Below are 16,818 nucleotides of genomic sequence, written 5' to 3' on the forward strand. Positions count from 1 at the left end.
CCTTGATTGCAGTGTTTGAGTATGTCTCTGCATGATTGCAGTGTTTGAGTGATTACGTCTCTCCCCGATTGCAGTGTCCGAGTGAGTACGTCTTCCCCTGATTGCAGTGTTTGAGTGAGTATGTCTCCCCCTTCTAACTGCAGTGTTTGAGTGAGTAAAAGAAAGCTAATGACATACTGGAATAAACTGTGAGTGAAGAGATGAGTAGGTCTCCCGGTTCTGCTGGGCCAGGGACTTGATGTTCTTTTTATGTCTCTTCCAGTTGTAATGAGGTATATCTCTGAAAAAACAACACAACATCCATAAATGATCATCATCAAACTCATCAATCATCAGCCAGCAATTACAATTACAATTACTATTAAGCTGAGTTTTCATTTTAGTCAGCAGTCTTGTTTTATTTGGTTTATGCAATATAATTGGAGGAAGGTGGGGTGAGTGGAGAGTTATATTCTACAAAACAATTTGTATGGGGGAAAACATGATGCAATTCCTGTTTGAAAAATAGAGCCTGAAATAATAAAACTTTAAATTAATTTCTCCTTACAGTATACAGGTATTTACTGTATATATACTATTATAAAATAATAGAAAAATCCCCCCCCCCCCCGAAAAAAGAAAAAAAAAAAATTTTTTTTTTTTTATAATAAATAAATATAAAAATAAATAAAAAAAAAAAAAAGAAAAAAAAAAAAAAAAAAAAAAAGAAAGAAAGTAAAAGAAAAATACATAGTAATAAAAGAAAAAGACAATTTAAAGTGATTTTACAGGGAAAAGGAGGTATGCTGTTGCTTCAAATTTAATAGCTTTTTTTTTCAACATATATATATATATATATATATATATATATATATATACACATTAAAGACTCCTCTTCTTACATTATGAGTAAATCGGCTGTATTTTATATCTAATGTATACCGTCACACAAAGTGATTACAACTGGGAACACAGGGTCAATCAAGTAGTGATTTAACCAGTGTCTACCTGATGTGTTTTTGAGCTCTGTGCCAGTGTTTGGGCTGATCTCCAGTGTGGGTTTCAAGTGAACTGTGAAATCCATTGAGTGTAAACAAGAGTCAGACATGAATGAAGTGTATTGATTGGAAACTCTGCACCCAACTGACCCCTGGCTAATAGTAATGCACACCAAACATTCCTCACGATCAGGCTACCAGTGCGCTTAGCCAAACCAAGAGAGAAAATTGATTTCCAGGCTTTGGAGGAAAGGATTGTTTGTATAGTGGCACCTCAGCACACTATTTATATAAAATGGTAACTGGAAATGAAATGAAAGGAATGTTACACCTCAGCGCAATGTTTATATATGGAAGGGCATCAGAAACTATTCATTTATGGCTAAATAAAGTTTGTTTTGTTTAAATACATCACTAGAGAACAATGCTGTATTAATCTTCAGCTATTGGATGTCAGTCACTTGGTAATTTTGATATAGTCTTGGAGACTGCAATATTTTTCCATTAGTGGCAAAGGATCTTTTATATGTACCATCCCACAGACAGGATAGCACATACCACAATCTTTGACTATTCATCTACAGCTATTTGGTGAGTAAAAAATGATTTCGACACAAGAAGATTAGATAAGAAAGCACATTTGAAAGGACAGTGATAGATACTAACGCTCTCCCTCTTGCCCCATGCCAGTAGAAATCACTGGGGACGAGTAGAATTTAAACTATGCCAGTCACCTGGGCCAGTAATTGAGTAGATGTGACCCACATTTAACATATTGACTGTCAGCTTATTTTGCCATCATACAATGATACATTATACAGGTACTTCTCGGGATGTTGGAAATGAAATCCAGTGTCATTACACAGAGAAAGAATTACAAGATCTTCTGTATGTATCTTATTTTCTAGAGGGGACATCATCTAAGTGACTGTTCAAAGCTGGATGACTGCACATTTAACATAGTTACAATGTCTAATATACACGGGCAGCCCCTTCCAATAGACAGCACATATCAGTGTCTAATATATGTGGGCTACCCTTCCAATATACAGCACATATCAGTGTCTAATATGTGTGGGCTACCCTTCCAATAGACAGCACATATCAGTCTTAATATATCTGGGCTACCCTTCCAATAGACAGCACATATCAGTGTCTTAATATATCTGGGCTACCCTTCCAATAGACAGCACATATCAGTGTCTTAATATATCTGGGCTACCCTTCCAATAGACAGTACATATCGGTGTCTAATATATCTGGGTTACCCTTCCAATAGACAGTACATATCGGTATATTAATATATCTAGGCTACCCTTCCAATAGACAGCACATATCGGTGTGTAATATATCTGGGCTACCCTTCCAATAGACAGCACATATCAGTGTCTAATATATGTGGGCTACCCTTCCAATAGACAGCACATATCAGTGTCTAATATATCTGGGCTACCCTTCCAACATACATATGTGGGTTACCCCTTCCAATAGACAACACATATCAGTGTCTAATATATCTGGGCTACCCTTCCAACATACATATGTGGGTTACCCCTTCCAATAGACAACACATATCAGTGTCTAATCTATGTGACTACCCATTCCAATAGACAGCACATGTCAGTGTCTAATATATACCGACAGAAAGAAAAAAGGGAACACTTGGTATTGGAGACCCAACTATCAGGCACCATTACTGTCAAGTGTGTATAATTTACACCGATGTAATGTGGGATTGGAAGTTGGTAATGTCAGACTGAAAGTCAGTAATACAGGTATCTTCCCGACACTATATGACTAAAAGTTTTTGTCTTTCCTGTTAGTATTCGTTTGATGTTTGCTTTCTTTCCATCAGTAGATTGCACCATGAAAACAAAATTAGTGTGGTGTGATTAATTTCTCCCCCTAAATTTAAGATATTAACAGCATTTAGAGCACAGCTGAATTTCTAGTCCAATGGGAGCTTCATATTTGGTCACGTGAAGTACATTTATATCCCGATAAAGCACTTCAGACATTCACTTTATAAGCGGTATTGCTGCACGTGCAGTCATAACGACTTTGGCTCTGCTCTAAGACAGTTAGAGGACGAGTAACAATACTTTATCGGCGTATAAAGGTAGTGTCGCACGAGAAAACGCTCGGCCTTTGTCTCGTGCGACACTACCTTTATACGCCGATAAAGTATTGTTACTCGTCCTCTAACTATTACATAAATTCACATGTTAAGGGGAACAAAAAGTCACTCTCCTTGTTTCAGGGGAGTGATGGTGATATTTAATCCTTTTGTAGTACTTTTTTGTTTTTTTAAATTTCTCAAGTTAACTGGAGCTATATAACAGCGAGTTTTGCACAAGAAATATCTAAACTTTTGGCTAAACTATTAACCCCTCCCCTCATCCAAGACCCTTTGATGTGTTAAGTGGTTGTGGGTAAATTTTTGACATGCTTCCATCAGAGAACTGTTCAAGAAAGCCTGTCGTGGACACAACCTCAGACTACGCCAGAGAGTTCCGTCCCAGACAGGCTATGTGTTTAGTCTCTTAAATGCATTTTGTTGCAGACACTAATGGCGGTTTGGGAAAATTACATATTGCGAACTTGCATTAATGTGTGAAAGAAAGAAATATTAATTTACAGTATTAAATTATTTTCACCAAAATAATAAAAATCAATGACAACAGCTGGACTAGAATATACATGTATGTAAGACTTCTTTCACGGCAAGTAGGATGCCATTTTAATCCTTGGCAAGTAGGATGCCATTTTAATCCTTAAGGAAACGATTTGAATACTGTAGGATTTCGAGCAGGACCCGAGAAATGTGGGACTCATTTGATAAAACTGTACACCAGTCCTGTATTGTTGTATGGAGGAGCTATCAGCTACCAGCGCTGGTGATATGAATGGGTTCACACACACACACACACACACACACACCCCCCCCCCCCCCCCCCACAGTGGCTGACTACGTGACCTCTACTTTGTTCAAAGCTATGTTTTGTCACTGGCCTTCCTTCTCTCCAGATTTGCCTAGATCAACACCAGCCAGTAACAAAAGGTAGCCTTTTTATCTGTGTGACCCACACACTGCCAACGGAGCACTGCCAGGCCAGCTGCTCTCCACCCAGCCAGACTGGGAGCCTACAGTCAGGCTACAAGAGCTCTCACTCTAAACCCCACCATGTTCGGTGGACTGCTTTCAGAGGTTTTCAGACAATACACCAGCTTTCTCAAGCTTTCAGACTTGACGTGTTGCAACACTAAGCATTATAACCATATTTCACTTTGAAGACAGAGTTTTAGAAAACCCCACAACGAAAACAAATAACCTTATTGGTAACCTGTTTACACAAAGGAGAGAGAGAGAGAAACTGTGTGTGTGTGTGTGTGTGTGTGTGTGTGTGTGTGTGTGTGTGTGTGAGTGTGTGTGTGTGTGTGTGTGTGAGCAAAAGAGAAAGAGAGCGAGCGAGCGAAAGAGATATATATATATATATATAGAGAGAGAGAGAGCGAGAGAGAGAAAGAGAGAGATTAAAAACAAATAATGGATAATAAAATGGTGGATACAGAAAACTCAATTTGGTGGGGGGATGGGGTGGGGGGGGGGGGGGAATGACATGTGGTTAAGGCCACAAACGTTCTCGAAAGGATTCTTCAGATTTCCTAATGTAAAAAATTAAATTAAAATAAAACTGTTGCAAAATCTAGGCCCCTTCAGATCGGCCACTGCTAAAGTGAACTGGAGGAGGGAGGTGATTATAATTGAAAAGAACAAAGTCCAGTCTAATCAGTAAGCTGATCCTGTGTATTTGATATGGTGGTTTTGGTTCAGATCAGGGCTACCATCAAATACAGCTCATTTTATACAGCCTTTTTTTTTTTTTTTTGTCTTACTACACATGTGTGTACATTTACAATACTTACACACCTGTTTGAAAAAAAAGAACCAGGCTTTGTAAATTCTGCCCATGGTGTTTAAAAAGAAAAAGGTCACAAGGACATGACCTGATAACTATGATAAATACATGGGTGTGAGAACTGGGCACTCATTTGACTGGCGGACACAACAGGAAGTCAAGACTGTTTGTTTTATATCTATGATAAACTTTCATAACATTTTCCTCTCCTTTCTCCTACCCTGCACCACACCCCTCCCAATAACGCTAACAAATATGCTGAAATCTAACACACAAGAACAACTGAACACCAGTGTTAGGCTAGTATATCAACCAGTCCTAGATTCCCCACTCAAGCTGACATCCCTACATTCCAGACGTGAACTCTTCCAGTGTCTGATGACTACCATTGTAAGTACGGCAGTAGGGGTGGTAACCACAAACCGAGATTACTTACATTCCTGCTGTAAACAAAAAGGTCAAATATATGTACCAGATGACAAAGAAATTAATCCTCAAGTGATCAATTTACATACTGACAGATAGCTGCTACTGTTCTTCAACAAGAACACAATACACAGCAAAAATAGGTATACATCTTTGTTGTGTTAAAAATGATCTCTTTCTCACCCAAATTTACATAGAACCAAGTTTCCAAAGTGAAATTTGTCATTTCTAACCTACGTTTTAACCACAACTTGTATGAAAACAAAGGGTTGTTTTGTTGTTATATTTTATGGGACATCCTGGTTTAAGTCTAATTAACCTAATGAACGTTTACATAAGAACTTAATTTAATTTAATTTTTTTAAATCCTACACCATGATAGTTAACATGACTGTTTATGGTGCTTTTACAGTTCATATTCACATTCACTCGACCACAAGTGATCCCAACAAAGCCAGTATCACCATTATTGGAAAATATTCCCTTTGAAAAAACATCTTGCATTTTCACTAAATTAGAATATTTGACATATTTTAAACGAAACTTTACTTGTAAATATTTAATTGCACATTACGTTATCAAAAATATAACAAAATTTGACAGGTTTTTTTCAGTTTTCTTTTCTATAATATTGTTATCATAAATGCAAATAAAAGTTTAAAAAATACATTGAGCGTGTTCAATTGTTATTCGACCATGTTGTTCAGAATCATGTTTGATAGCTGAATGTAGACAGCCAAGTCGAGCATGGGTAGGAAAGAGTTAAAGAAACAAAACTCAAAAAACCCCACCAAGTAATGTTAGAGAAACTGGAAATCATGAATGATTAATAAAATAATTTCAGAACATTTCCATAATTTAAACATCTGCACATTAAAAGTGTTACATGAACAGATCATTAGAGAGATTTTACTCTTAAAATATGACAACTCGTAAGTACAGGATTATTTTAATAAAGCTACATGTTGGAAAAAAAACACGTCTTAATATGATCCATGGTAAAAACGTAATGTGGGACAACGGGCTACATGACTATACATTTGTATTCAATATACTCTGAGGGCTCAAGTCAAACCGCATTAATACCCTTCGTAGCAGTGGACACATTTTAAACATAGTAATATTACAAGGGTTGAAGTGAAATCTAACTCACTGTAACCCACTCCATAATGTCAGAAGTGGGTTGTTGTGTTAAGTGTTTATTATTTAAAAATAAACATGTGTACAACAAATAAAATTTTATCGGGGGAATTTAGGAGCTGGTGTATTAGCTACCTCACAGAAAAATGTTTTGTTGTCCAAAATTGGTCCTGACTACATCTGCACTAGTTTTTTTAATGGAAAAATTAACCAATCAATTCAATTTACATACTCGTACATCAGGTTTTTATAAAAATTAATTCAAAGTTAATTTATTGGTATCTAGCTGTGATCAATGGTAAATTATTCCTCTTAACATTTAGGATACTGCTTTCACTAATTCATATTTCCCATCATAATAGCATTGATAGAGACTATGGCTGATTTACTTTTTTGTTTTTCTGTGAGAAATACATGGGAATTTTGAGTGGAAAACATGTTTTTTTGTCAAGTATTTTTGCTTGACAACAATGGTGGAACATTGTATTTATTTTGAGGAATCAATAGCACATAAATAGACCTACTAGTAGGCTTTGAATTGACCATTTTATCAACCATGAAAATCATGAAATATTGTGATGTGAATCATATAGTTTCCAAAATAAACTGGTCATTAAAACAGTTATTGGGAATATAAATGGCTATAAATACTAGTCTGGGACCATCTATTTTCAATTATAAATATTAACTGCTTTATAATTTATTTATTTTTTGTATTTATTATTTTATTTTTTTAGAAAACCACATGAAAACAATACTTACCCTTTTACATATTCACATTATTTTATGTATTTATACAAATTTTAACTCAAATTATGTAAATAAAGTTATAAACTTGTATCCTACAACATGCTTTTTTTTCAAAAATTTACCCAGCAGTTGACAGTTACAAAGCTGGAGAGTGAGAAAGCAGGGCTGCAGCTACGCAGGGTGTGAAAAAGCAGGTAAACACCAGCCCAGGAGAGATCAAAGCCTAGGGCTATTCATGTGATAACAGTCCTGGTCCCCATGTAAGTGACTTGGCCCTTTTATCAACAGTGCATAAATTGCTTCTCTGTGCTATTTGAAGCCTTTTGAAGTTTGCATGTCTGATAAGCCCAACTGACTGTCAAAGGCAAATTGATCCCCGAACAGCACCAAGATAATAGCTTGTCACTCCAGCCAGCAGCTTCAAAGAGCTCCCGACAATGGGGCCTCACATGTGTAGAAAGACAGTAATGACAGGATGGGATAATTTAATTACCACAAAGAACCTTCTAAAGATAGGACAGTCATTTTTTAAGAGCCAGCCAAGGGTAGACTGGGCCTTTCAAGGTGCAGGGAACAAAGCTCGAGAAATAGATATGTTGTAAAATATACTACAAAGATATTATAGTGGGTGAAGCCAGTTGGCAAAGACATCCCGTTCCTTTTAACTAAGATTGCAGCTAGCCGACTGTGGGGAGTCGGGTTGCTGTAATGAGAAACACTGTATTAACATTTGCCCACAGAAATCAAAAACCCTCTAAACTGTTTATATTGTTACCTTCCAATTAATACATGTGATATAATTTAATAATACCCAACACAATTTTAAAAACAACAAAAGAAACCCCAAAAGAAAAAAAAAGAAAAAAAACTATAAAAAAAACTAATTTTTTTCTTCTTCTACAAAACCAACAAAAGTCTAAAAACCAACAACAAACAAAAAATTCCATCCACCTGCTAAAAAAAATCTCCACAAACAAATCTAAAAAACAAAAATAAAACAAAACAATAACATTAAAAAAAAGCTCGTCAAGTATTAAACTTGAATAGGCACAGAAATTACTTGCACATACCAGGTATTAGGATTCTGGTTTCACCAATATTAACCCATGTATATTAGCATGGAATTCCAACACATAATCAGCTTTTACATTCTTTTTAAATTGATTTGGAATTAATATTAAGAAAACATTTTAAATTCTAAAACATGCTGAGATTTTATCACGGCTCCATGCATTAAGCACATATATTTTAGGTCTCCGAATTTCCTAGAAATGGTAAGTTTCTTGTAGCATAAAAATCACAGAACCGAAATTATAAAGTGTTTCTCATAAATTTTAAATACCGAAGAGCAACATCACCTAGTTAAGGGTGTTATCATGCTACCAGTAGAGCTGGACGCAATTAAAATTCGAGGTTTGGTATCTTTATCAGAATTTTGGGGGTGATTTACTTCGGTATCAGTACGGTAGTTGGAATTGTAAACTGACTGGAATGTGTTCTGTATTGTGATTGGTTAATTACATTCTTTTTGTGGGATCAAATAGACAATAACACCAGGAAAGCTAATGGCGTCATTAGAAAGTGACGTCATTAGAAATTGGAATAGGCGAAGTTGACGAAATCAAGGGTCTACAGTTAGATTGTACCCTCGTCTGGTTTATACCCAATCCATTTTGTGTTCATTAGATATATTACTAAATGGCGGCTCCAGTGATGTCATTAAACAAAACAAACTTTTACTAAATGGCGGGGAAAAAATTTCAATCTCAAAATTTTAATATTTAGAAATTTGCTCAGTACGGTAAATTGGTATTGACATGATACCGATACCGATCAGTATTTATATATGATATGCCACCCAGCTCTAGCTACTAGCATAGTTTTAAGGGCATGTACCAAAAGAACATGAAATAACTTGGCCGCACAACTAACTACAAAGATAAAATGCACAGCAAGACAGACCATCTGTCTTGCCAATAAAACATGCCAATTTATTTGTGGGTCGCACAATTTTTTGGGGTTCACACAGGTGCGACTTGATTATAATTAATTCATAAAACATTCAGACCCATATGCAACTATTTGGTCCAAATTGGCCAACTGTTTTGAAAGGAAAACAAAGAAATGCTTAACACCTGAGCACATTCTTAGCTAAGGCCATTTAGCGTTTGGCATATGGTTATCGTAACACTTGGTCTAATCTAGTCTAATGAGATAGAAAACCCACTGCCACTGTCTTAAACACCATCCAACACACAGGACAGCACTAGTGTAGGGAGGGGCATGAGGATCAGACACCTCTTTTTTCCCCCACCATATTATATATTTTCCTATTGCCCATAACATGACTCACAGACAATGCTCTCCTCTGAAAAGAAATCCTGGACATGCCAGTGCAGGACAGCAAATCAGTCAAGAGGCACTGGTTGAGGCATGAAACCGTTCAATGGGTCCAAATAGTTATGACCCTACAATCCATACACCCGATGTGAGCACTCTACCACTAGCCTATATCCTGCTACTGGCTTTTTTGAAAGTAGCAGCAAGTGGATGACACACACAACCTAAATACAATATAGTACAGCTCATTACAAATGGCTCTTGTGTGTATCTGTAATACATACAATTATTAATGCTTTTGATGCCTTTCAATGGCACTTGGAGATCAAAGACACACATTAGCAATTGATGGGTTTTTTTTGCATAAGCAATTGTAAAAATGTATACATGAATAAATAATAAGCTCAGTTAATGGTTTCGAAACAGTGGCAAGTGATTCTAAATAGTAGTTGTTACAAAGCCACCAGTAACAATACAACTCATCAAACAATCTGGAAAAAACTGGACGAAGTGACACTTTTTTCACAATCATAATGGACATTTTTGTTGTGGTGGGTTGTGGGCAACCTTTAAATACTATACTGGACAACATTTGTTTAGTCTCATACATTTCTAGGGATAGTATGAGAACATTTTAAAAATGACTTGAGATCTATTTTAGAACAGTATGGAAATAAAATATTTCTGAAGATTTTTTAATTAAAATGTCACAAGCTAAAGAGAACACCTATGATTTTTGGGGTGGTTTAAGCATGTGAATGTTTGTTTACTTCAGCCGCTAGGTCTAAAAAGGGACTTCTTTTCACAGCCCACTATTTCGAGCTCTAACCTTCTGAAAAAACTTCCCCCGAATCTTCAATAGTTAACCGTAACCGCATTGCATGAAATACAACACACACTTTTTTTCTCTCTGAAATTACTATTTACCGTCCTTCATAAAGCAGTTTTAAATAACTTTAATGTGTAATAACATTATTTAACCTGGTGACGAGGACTGGTGTGAAGATTTCAAAAGGATTTTTACTTGACACATTACAAATGATATGGCTGTGAAATTGCAAAGATTCCCAGATGAAAGGGAAACGCAGACGGAGTCAACAGCTTAAGGCTTCAGTCTTACACTTGGGGCAAACACAATCAATCCATCCCGTCTTTTCCAGTCCACCGATCAAATGCACGGTGCGGGCTGTTGGCGGAACACACATATACACATCTAGCTATGATCCGTCAACCTTGACAGTAGGCTTTTCATCACAGGGAGCCTTTTAAATGAACACTGCTCAAATGTAAACATAAAATTTTGTCAATAAAAATTGGTTCTTTTGTCACCATGCCGTTTGAACATTGGTCTCAATTGTTCTTTCATCTAGGTACTTGGAGGCTGCCAGTGCACTACATACAACAACAAAACTCAACTAACCTTAATAAACAATATTCACACCAAGTTATAATATATATTGGCTTCAAACATTTATACATGCATGCCTGTACAAGGTAGATTAAGAATTCCAGGGCAGAGTAAAACAAAAAAGATATTTCTCTCATTTAATCTAAAATATGCTTCTAAAAGGTGTTTTTTAATTTTGATTTCAATACTCTAAGGCACGAAATAAAATATTGTTTGTTTCCCAACTTTCTGAGTACCGGACTTACCTACAAGAACTTTTTAACCTCCTGATCTTAATAGTTGTTTTAAACTATCACCAAGAAAAGGTTAAAAAGTGGTGTGTTAAAGTTTGTTTTGTTTAATGACACCACTAGAGCACACCGATTTATTAATCATCTACTATTGGATTTGGTAATTTTTACAGTCTTAGAGAGGAAACCCACTACATTGTTCCATCAGTAGCAAGGGATCTTTTATATGCACCATCCCACAGACAGGATAGCACATACCATGGTCTTTGATATACCAGTTGCGGTGCACTGGCTGGAAGGAGAAATAGCCTAATGTTTTCACTGACAGGGATTGATCCCACACTGACTGTGCATCAAGCGAGGGCTTTACCACTGGGTTACATCCCACCACCAAGAAAAAGATACAAAACTGTTATTTCCCAAAATAGTTTGTTTTATATACCCACCCACCCTATTTAGCCCCAGCATGCAATAGGTAGGAAACAAGCAATTGACTGTTTTTAGCCTAGTTAATGATGCCAGTCTAGTTTTCAGCATGTTTTAATTTGTGCCTGTGACTACAATACACAGTAAAAGTAAATGGACAAACCAACAATTGTAGGTCCTAGACAATAGTGTTCAGCATGGTAATTAATGACACAAACCATCATCAGAGCTGGGCGGTATTGAAATTTCAGGTTCAGTATTGGTATTTTTGTGGTGATTTACCTTGGTATGGGTATGGTATTCAGTATGGACACAATACCGATACTGATATGGAGCGGCATTTTGGTTATACTTGGCTTTAAATGCATGCTCGAGTTAAGGCACACCCGCTAATTTCATTTAAATAAAATTAAATTCCATACACAAGGCCGTCATCTCTCTTCTTTTTAGCTATTATGTGTTCGTCATATATACTGTTAGTGCTTTACTAAATGGGGTAAAACATTTTTTACTATTGAAATTTCTGTATTTTGAGATTTACTCGGTATGGTAAATCGATACTGCTATGATACCGATACTAAGCGGTATATACCGGCCAGCTTTAACCATCACTGAATATACTTACATACTACTGTCGGCCACCGTCATGGTATCGTCGGTGAGTGCGTCGCTCGACAAGCTCTGCAGCTCGCTGTCTTGGGCCGACGCTGGTGTATACTTACATACTACTGTCGGCCACCGACATGGTATCGTCGGTGAGTGCGTCGCTCGACAAGCTCTGCAGCTCGCTGTCTTGGGCCGACGCTGGTGCATACGATATGTGTGTCGGGTACGATGGGTCCTTCTTAGGGGTGTAATACATATTCCTGAAACACAAACAACCCAGCATTATCAGTCAGGTACGACGGGTCCTTCTTAGGGGTGTAATACATATTCCTGAAAGACAGACAACCCAGCATTATCAGTCAGGTACAACGGGTCCTTCTTAGGGGTGTAATACATATTCCTGAAAGACAAACAACCCAGCATTATCAGACATAATAGAAAATACAGTTTCTTTTTCGTTACCTGACTGGCCCTACTTTTAACCTGCTGACCATAATCCTTTTTTTAATCAACAGGGCTTCTAGATTATGGTAGCCCCATTCCTGTGGCTAGTGATATTCAATGTTGGGCTGTAAATAACTACTATTACCATGTCTGATGGCTAGTGAAAAAGAAGTTGTCAAATGCTGCATTTAAGTCTTATTTTGTAAATATGAATATCCTATCCCCACTCCTACCTCCCTCTTTAGATGACATTACTATTACTATTAGTAAATATGAATATCCTATCCCCACTCCTACCTCCAATCTTAGTGTTATCGCCCTCTTTAGATGACATGACTATTACTATTAGTAAATATGAATATCCTATCCCCACTCCTACCTCCCAATCTTAGTGTTATCTCCCTCTTTAGATGACATGACTATTACTATTAGTAAATATGAATATCCTATCCCCACTCCTACCTCCCAATCTTAGTGTTATCTCCCTCTTTAGATGACATGATTATTACCATTAGTAAATATGAATATCCTATCCCCACTCCTACCTCCCAATCTTAGTGTTATCTCCCTCTTTAGATGACATGACTATTACCATTAGTAAATATGAATATCCTATCCCCACTCCTACCTCCCAATCTTAGTGTTATCTCCTTCTTTAGATGACATGATTATTACTATTTTGTAAATATGAATATCCTATCCCCACTCCTACCTCCCAATCTTAGTGTTATCTCCCTCTTTAGATGACATGATTATTACTATTAGTAATACTGTATTTACTTTAAAAGTAAAGTAGAGCTAGTGGATTTTTAATCATGCCTAGTAGATGTTTTGCTAGTGGATTTTTAATCATGCCTAGTAGATGTTTTGCTAGTGGATTTTATAAAAATTCTAGAAGCCCTGATCAATATCAATGTTTTTTTATAGACAAAACAATCACTTTGCAGGGCTTGAATTTAACAGGGGCTATACAGCAATTTGCTGCAGTGTCCTAGTCATTTTTTAAGTTGACCGTATGACAAAATTAATGACTCTTTATTATTATTACTGTATTATTGTTTTAACCCTAACCCATGTACTCATACCCATTTTGTTTCTGGAGGAGTCTCCCCCCCCCCCCCCCCCCCCACACCCTCTACTGACTGTTGTTGCATTCAGCACACTGTAAATATTCAATTTCATAGTGCCATACTAAAAAACATTATTTCTGTCAGAAATACTGACTAGTGCCATTCTACAAATGTCCCACAGGAGCTACCCACTTTATGTAAATCACTAGTTACCACTGCTCTTGTAGGTAATTAAAATAAGTTTAACATTCACGCTAGAAAACACACCACAGGTGTATTGGGAATCAGGACAATAAAAACTCTGGAACTAGCGGTGATGAAAACCTGAGATAATGTTAATCAAAGAGATAATGAATCAACTAATATTGAGCTCTGTGGGGATCAAAGGATATTGCAAATGTGCGATAACACTATTAATGAAAGAACAGAGTGGTGAATATACATCTACATTAATAATATATGGATGAAATTATATTTTACACAGGTGAATTTCCTCACCACAAACCTGCCTAGGCCAGCCTGACAACATAAGCACACAAATCTTTAGACTGGCATGGCATTTAGGCAATTCATTATCACATCAAACACATGCAAATTGTAAACCGATCACATTTCAAAGGCAGTATGAAAGCATAGCATGCAACATTTACATTAGATGTGTCTATAAATGTCATATGATCACATGTGATAATTGAAATCTGTACTGTTTTTAAAACACCCCTGTACACTATTAGATCATTATAGCCTTTATCATTAATATGCATAGAACTTATTTTCAAGGCACTTTTTTAAAGGCACTAAACCTAGTTATAGTTTTACAATTTGTTACTTAGATGGTCAATTTAGTAATTTACTGCCCTCGAAATTAGCACCAGCAATGCAACTGGAAAAACTATTACCATGAAAATGATCTGAATTTCAAGCACTGAATTTACCCAACATGCTTCTGGTCATCCCTGTAAAAACCTCCCAAAAATTGTGTTTCATTGGCTTATCACTCTTGATCACAAATCTAATTTTGTGTAAGCTATTTTATATTCATGCAGTAAATTTAAGACATTTAAATCGACATAATATGCTATGCAAATTTTCAATTCTCAAGAGGCCTGGGGTGTCTGTAATAGTTAAAAATGTTTCTATTAAAAGTAAAAAGAAAAGTTACATATCTAGAAAGGATCAATGTTTTTTTCGGTTTTAAAAGCGGAAAAAATAAAAATATATAAGCCACCACTAAAATAATAGCAATCCAAAGAGGTTTACGGATGGCCTATTTGAAGGATCATTTCAATTTTGTTGCTAGTTAAAGAGCAGGAGCTTAATTCACAAAGGTCTCTTAGGCTCTGTTAGACAACATAGCATCCTCTTTGCAAGTCTTTTAGCATTGCACTGCCTCTGAGAAATCAATATTTACATAAACAATTTATGGTTATGTAAACATAAATTCTGGTAACACATTTCTTTTTGCGTAACCTGTTATGTCCATGTAATTTTAAATAACATGCTAAATTTAATATGCAAACGGAAAATAGGTTACGCTAAATTATATTTGTGTGAATGAAGTGCGAATAAAACGATTGTTGTCACAATGTTCAGAGGCCTGAAGAGTTAAGACGTTACGATATTTACCCTGTGTAGGTCTCGGGCCTCCGCGTGCCACGGTAGCGAGAAAACTTGTGACCAGGAACCTTGTTGACAAGTGGCGGCCCCATCAAAGTCTTTGGTATGCTAGTATCAAGTTCTTTATCCTCCGGCAGCGAAGGGAGGGGCCCCGACTGTGACACCGGCCGGGCACTGTTAGATCCACTCGAATGACTCGACTTTGGACTGTCGCTGTATGTCTGCACATATTGCACATAGAAATCCGAATTGAGAAATGCAGGATATGTCACACTGCGCATAAACTTTTCCACTTCTGCCTGGGCGGAATCGAAAATACTTCGGTCTATTCCCTCCTTACGAGAAAAACTGTCGACAATCTTGCGCTTTGTACTAGCATTAAGACACGGTATTTTATCACTGCGAATGAAACCCTTGAAAATGGCCTTGATTATCCCGGGCACATCGTCTGGGTTACACGTCTGCTTGAGGCCCTGGCACGCAAACCAGAACAGCACCTCGGTGTAACCGCCATGCTCCTTCTTGAGGTACTCCTTGAAGAGGTCCACCCCCTCGCTGTCGTTGAGCAGGTGAGAGATGTTCTCCGCCCACTTCAGGTGGGGTGGGGTGCTGTTCTCCGTGAACGGAGGCGAACTGGCCGCACTGCCCTCAGGCTCAAACCCCAGCGGGGCATCCATGTCATCATTGTCCAGCTTAAGGGAGGAGCATTTTAAAGACCCGTTTGTCTTATCCAGATTCGACTTGCGCGGGGTCGCGGCAGGTGAATGAGTTAGCTCCCCTTTCTTAGACGCAGCACTCTTGGTGCTTTTGGCACTCTTGTTGGACGACTGGCTTCTGGTGCTCTTGGTAGACACATGACTCTTGTGGGAGCCACTGCTCTGCGTGGACATACCTCCATTGGACTGGAGTTCGTTCTCCTCACCCGGCACAGGTGGGCGCTGCGATGTTTCAGTGAAGTTGTTCCCCCCGGAATCATTGAGAAACTCATAGACTTTGCTAGTCATCGTCGACAAGGCGACATCCCTCCGACTAGAGTCAGCCTAACTTGCAGGTTGTCCTCTACAGTCCTTTTAGCACCACATCTGAAAGTATATCATACAATTACACACCGTCAACTTCAATACAAATTACAATCTGCAGTCACCAGGATTCAGTTTTGTTTTTAATATTTAATGTATAATTTTATAGCCTATAACACAATCTTAAATGTCTGTTTAATATAAATATACAATTTTATAGCTTGTAACATCTTAAGTTTGTTTTAATATTATAATGTATAATTTAATAGCTTGTACACTAAACCAAGATATTTACAAATCATGATCAGTATACTGGAACAAAAATCTACTTGTAATTATATTGATTATTTAAAAAATTAATGACAAAACATTTCCTGAATCAAATTCCCATTCATTTGGACTACAAAATACACTAAAGCCAGACATAAAAGACTATTGTTTCTTG

At 37.1% G+C, this 16,818-nt stretch overlaps 1 protein-coding gene across 3 annotated transcripts in view; it reads right to left on the bottom strand.

The window, feature by feature from the left end:
- LOC121378637 (axin-1-like) overlaps nucleotides 1-16,818 on the bottom strand; it is a 42,958-nt gene that overhangs the window by 15,229 nt on the left and 10,911 nt on the right. For all 3 annotated transcript variants that reach the window (XM_041506904.1, XM_041506902.1, XM_041506903.1), the window contains exons 2-4: nucleotides 15,364-16,436; nucleotides 12,340-12,483; nucleotides 178-280 (exon numbers count right to left, since the gene is read on the bottom strand). In XM_041506904.1, coding sequence (XP_041362838.1) covers nucleotides 178-280; nucleotides 12,340-12,483; nucleotides 15,364-16,358 — 1,242 coding nt within the window. In that variant the 5' untranslated portion in view covers nucleotides 16,359-16,436. The remainder of the gene's footprint in view (nucleotides 1-177; nucleotides 281-12,339; nucleotides 12,484-15,363; nucleotides 16,437-16,818) is intronic.

This window comes from Gigantopelta aegis, chromosome 8, assembly GCF_016097555.1.
Source record: "Gigantopelta aegis isolate Gae_Host chromosome 8, Gae_host_genome, whole genome shotgun sequence".
In the NCBI taxonomy this organism is placed as follows: Eukaryota; Metazoa; Mollusca; class Gastropoda; order Neomphalida; family Peltospiridae; genus Gigantopelta; species Gigantopelta aegis.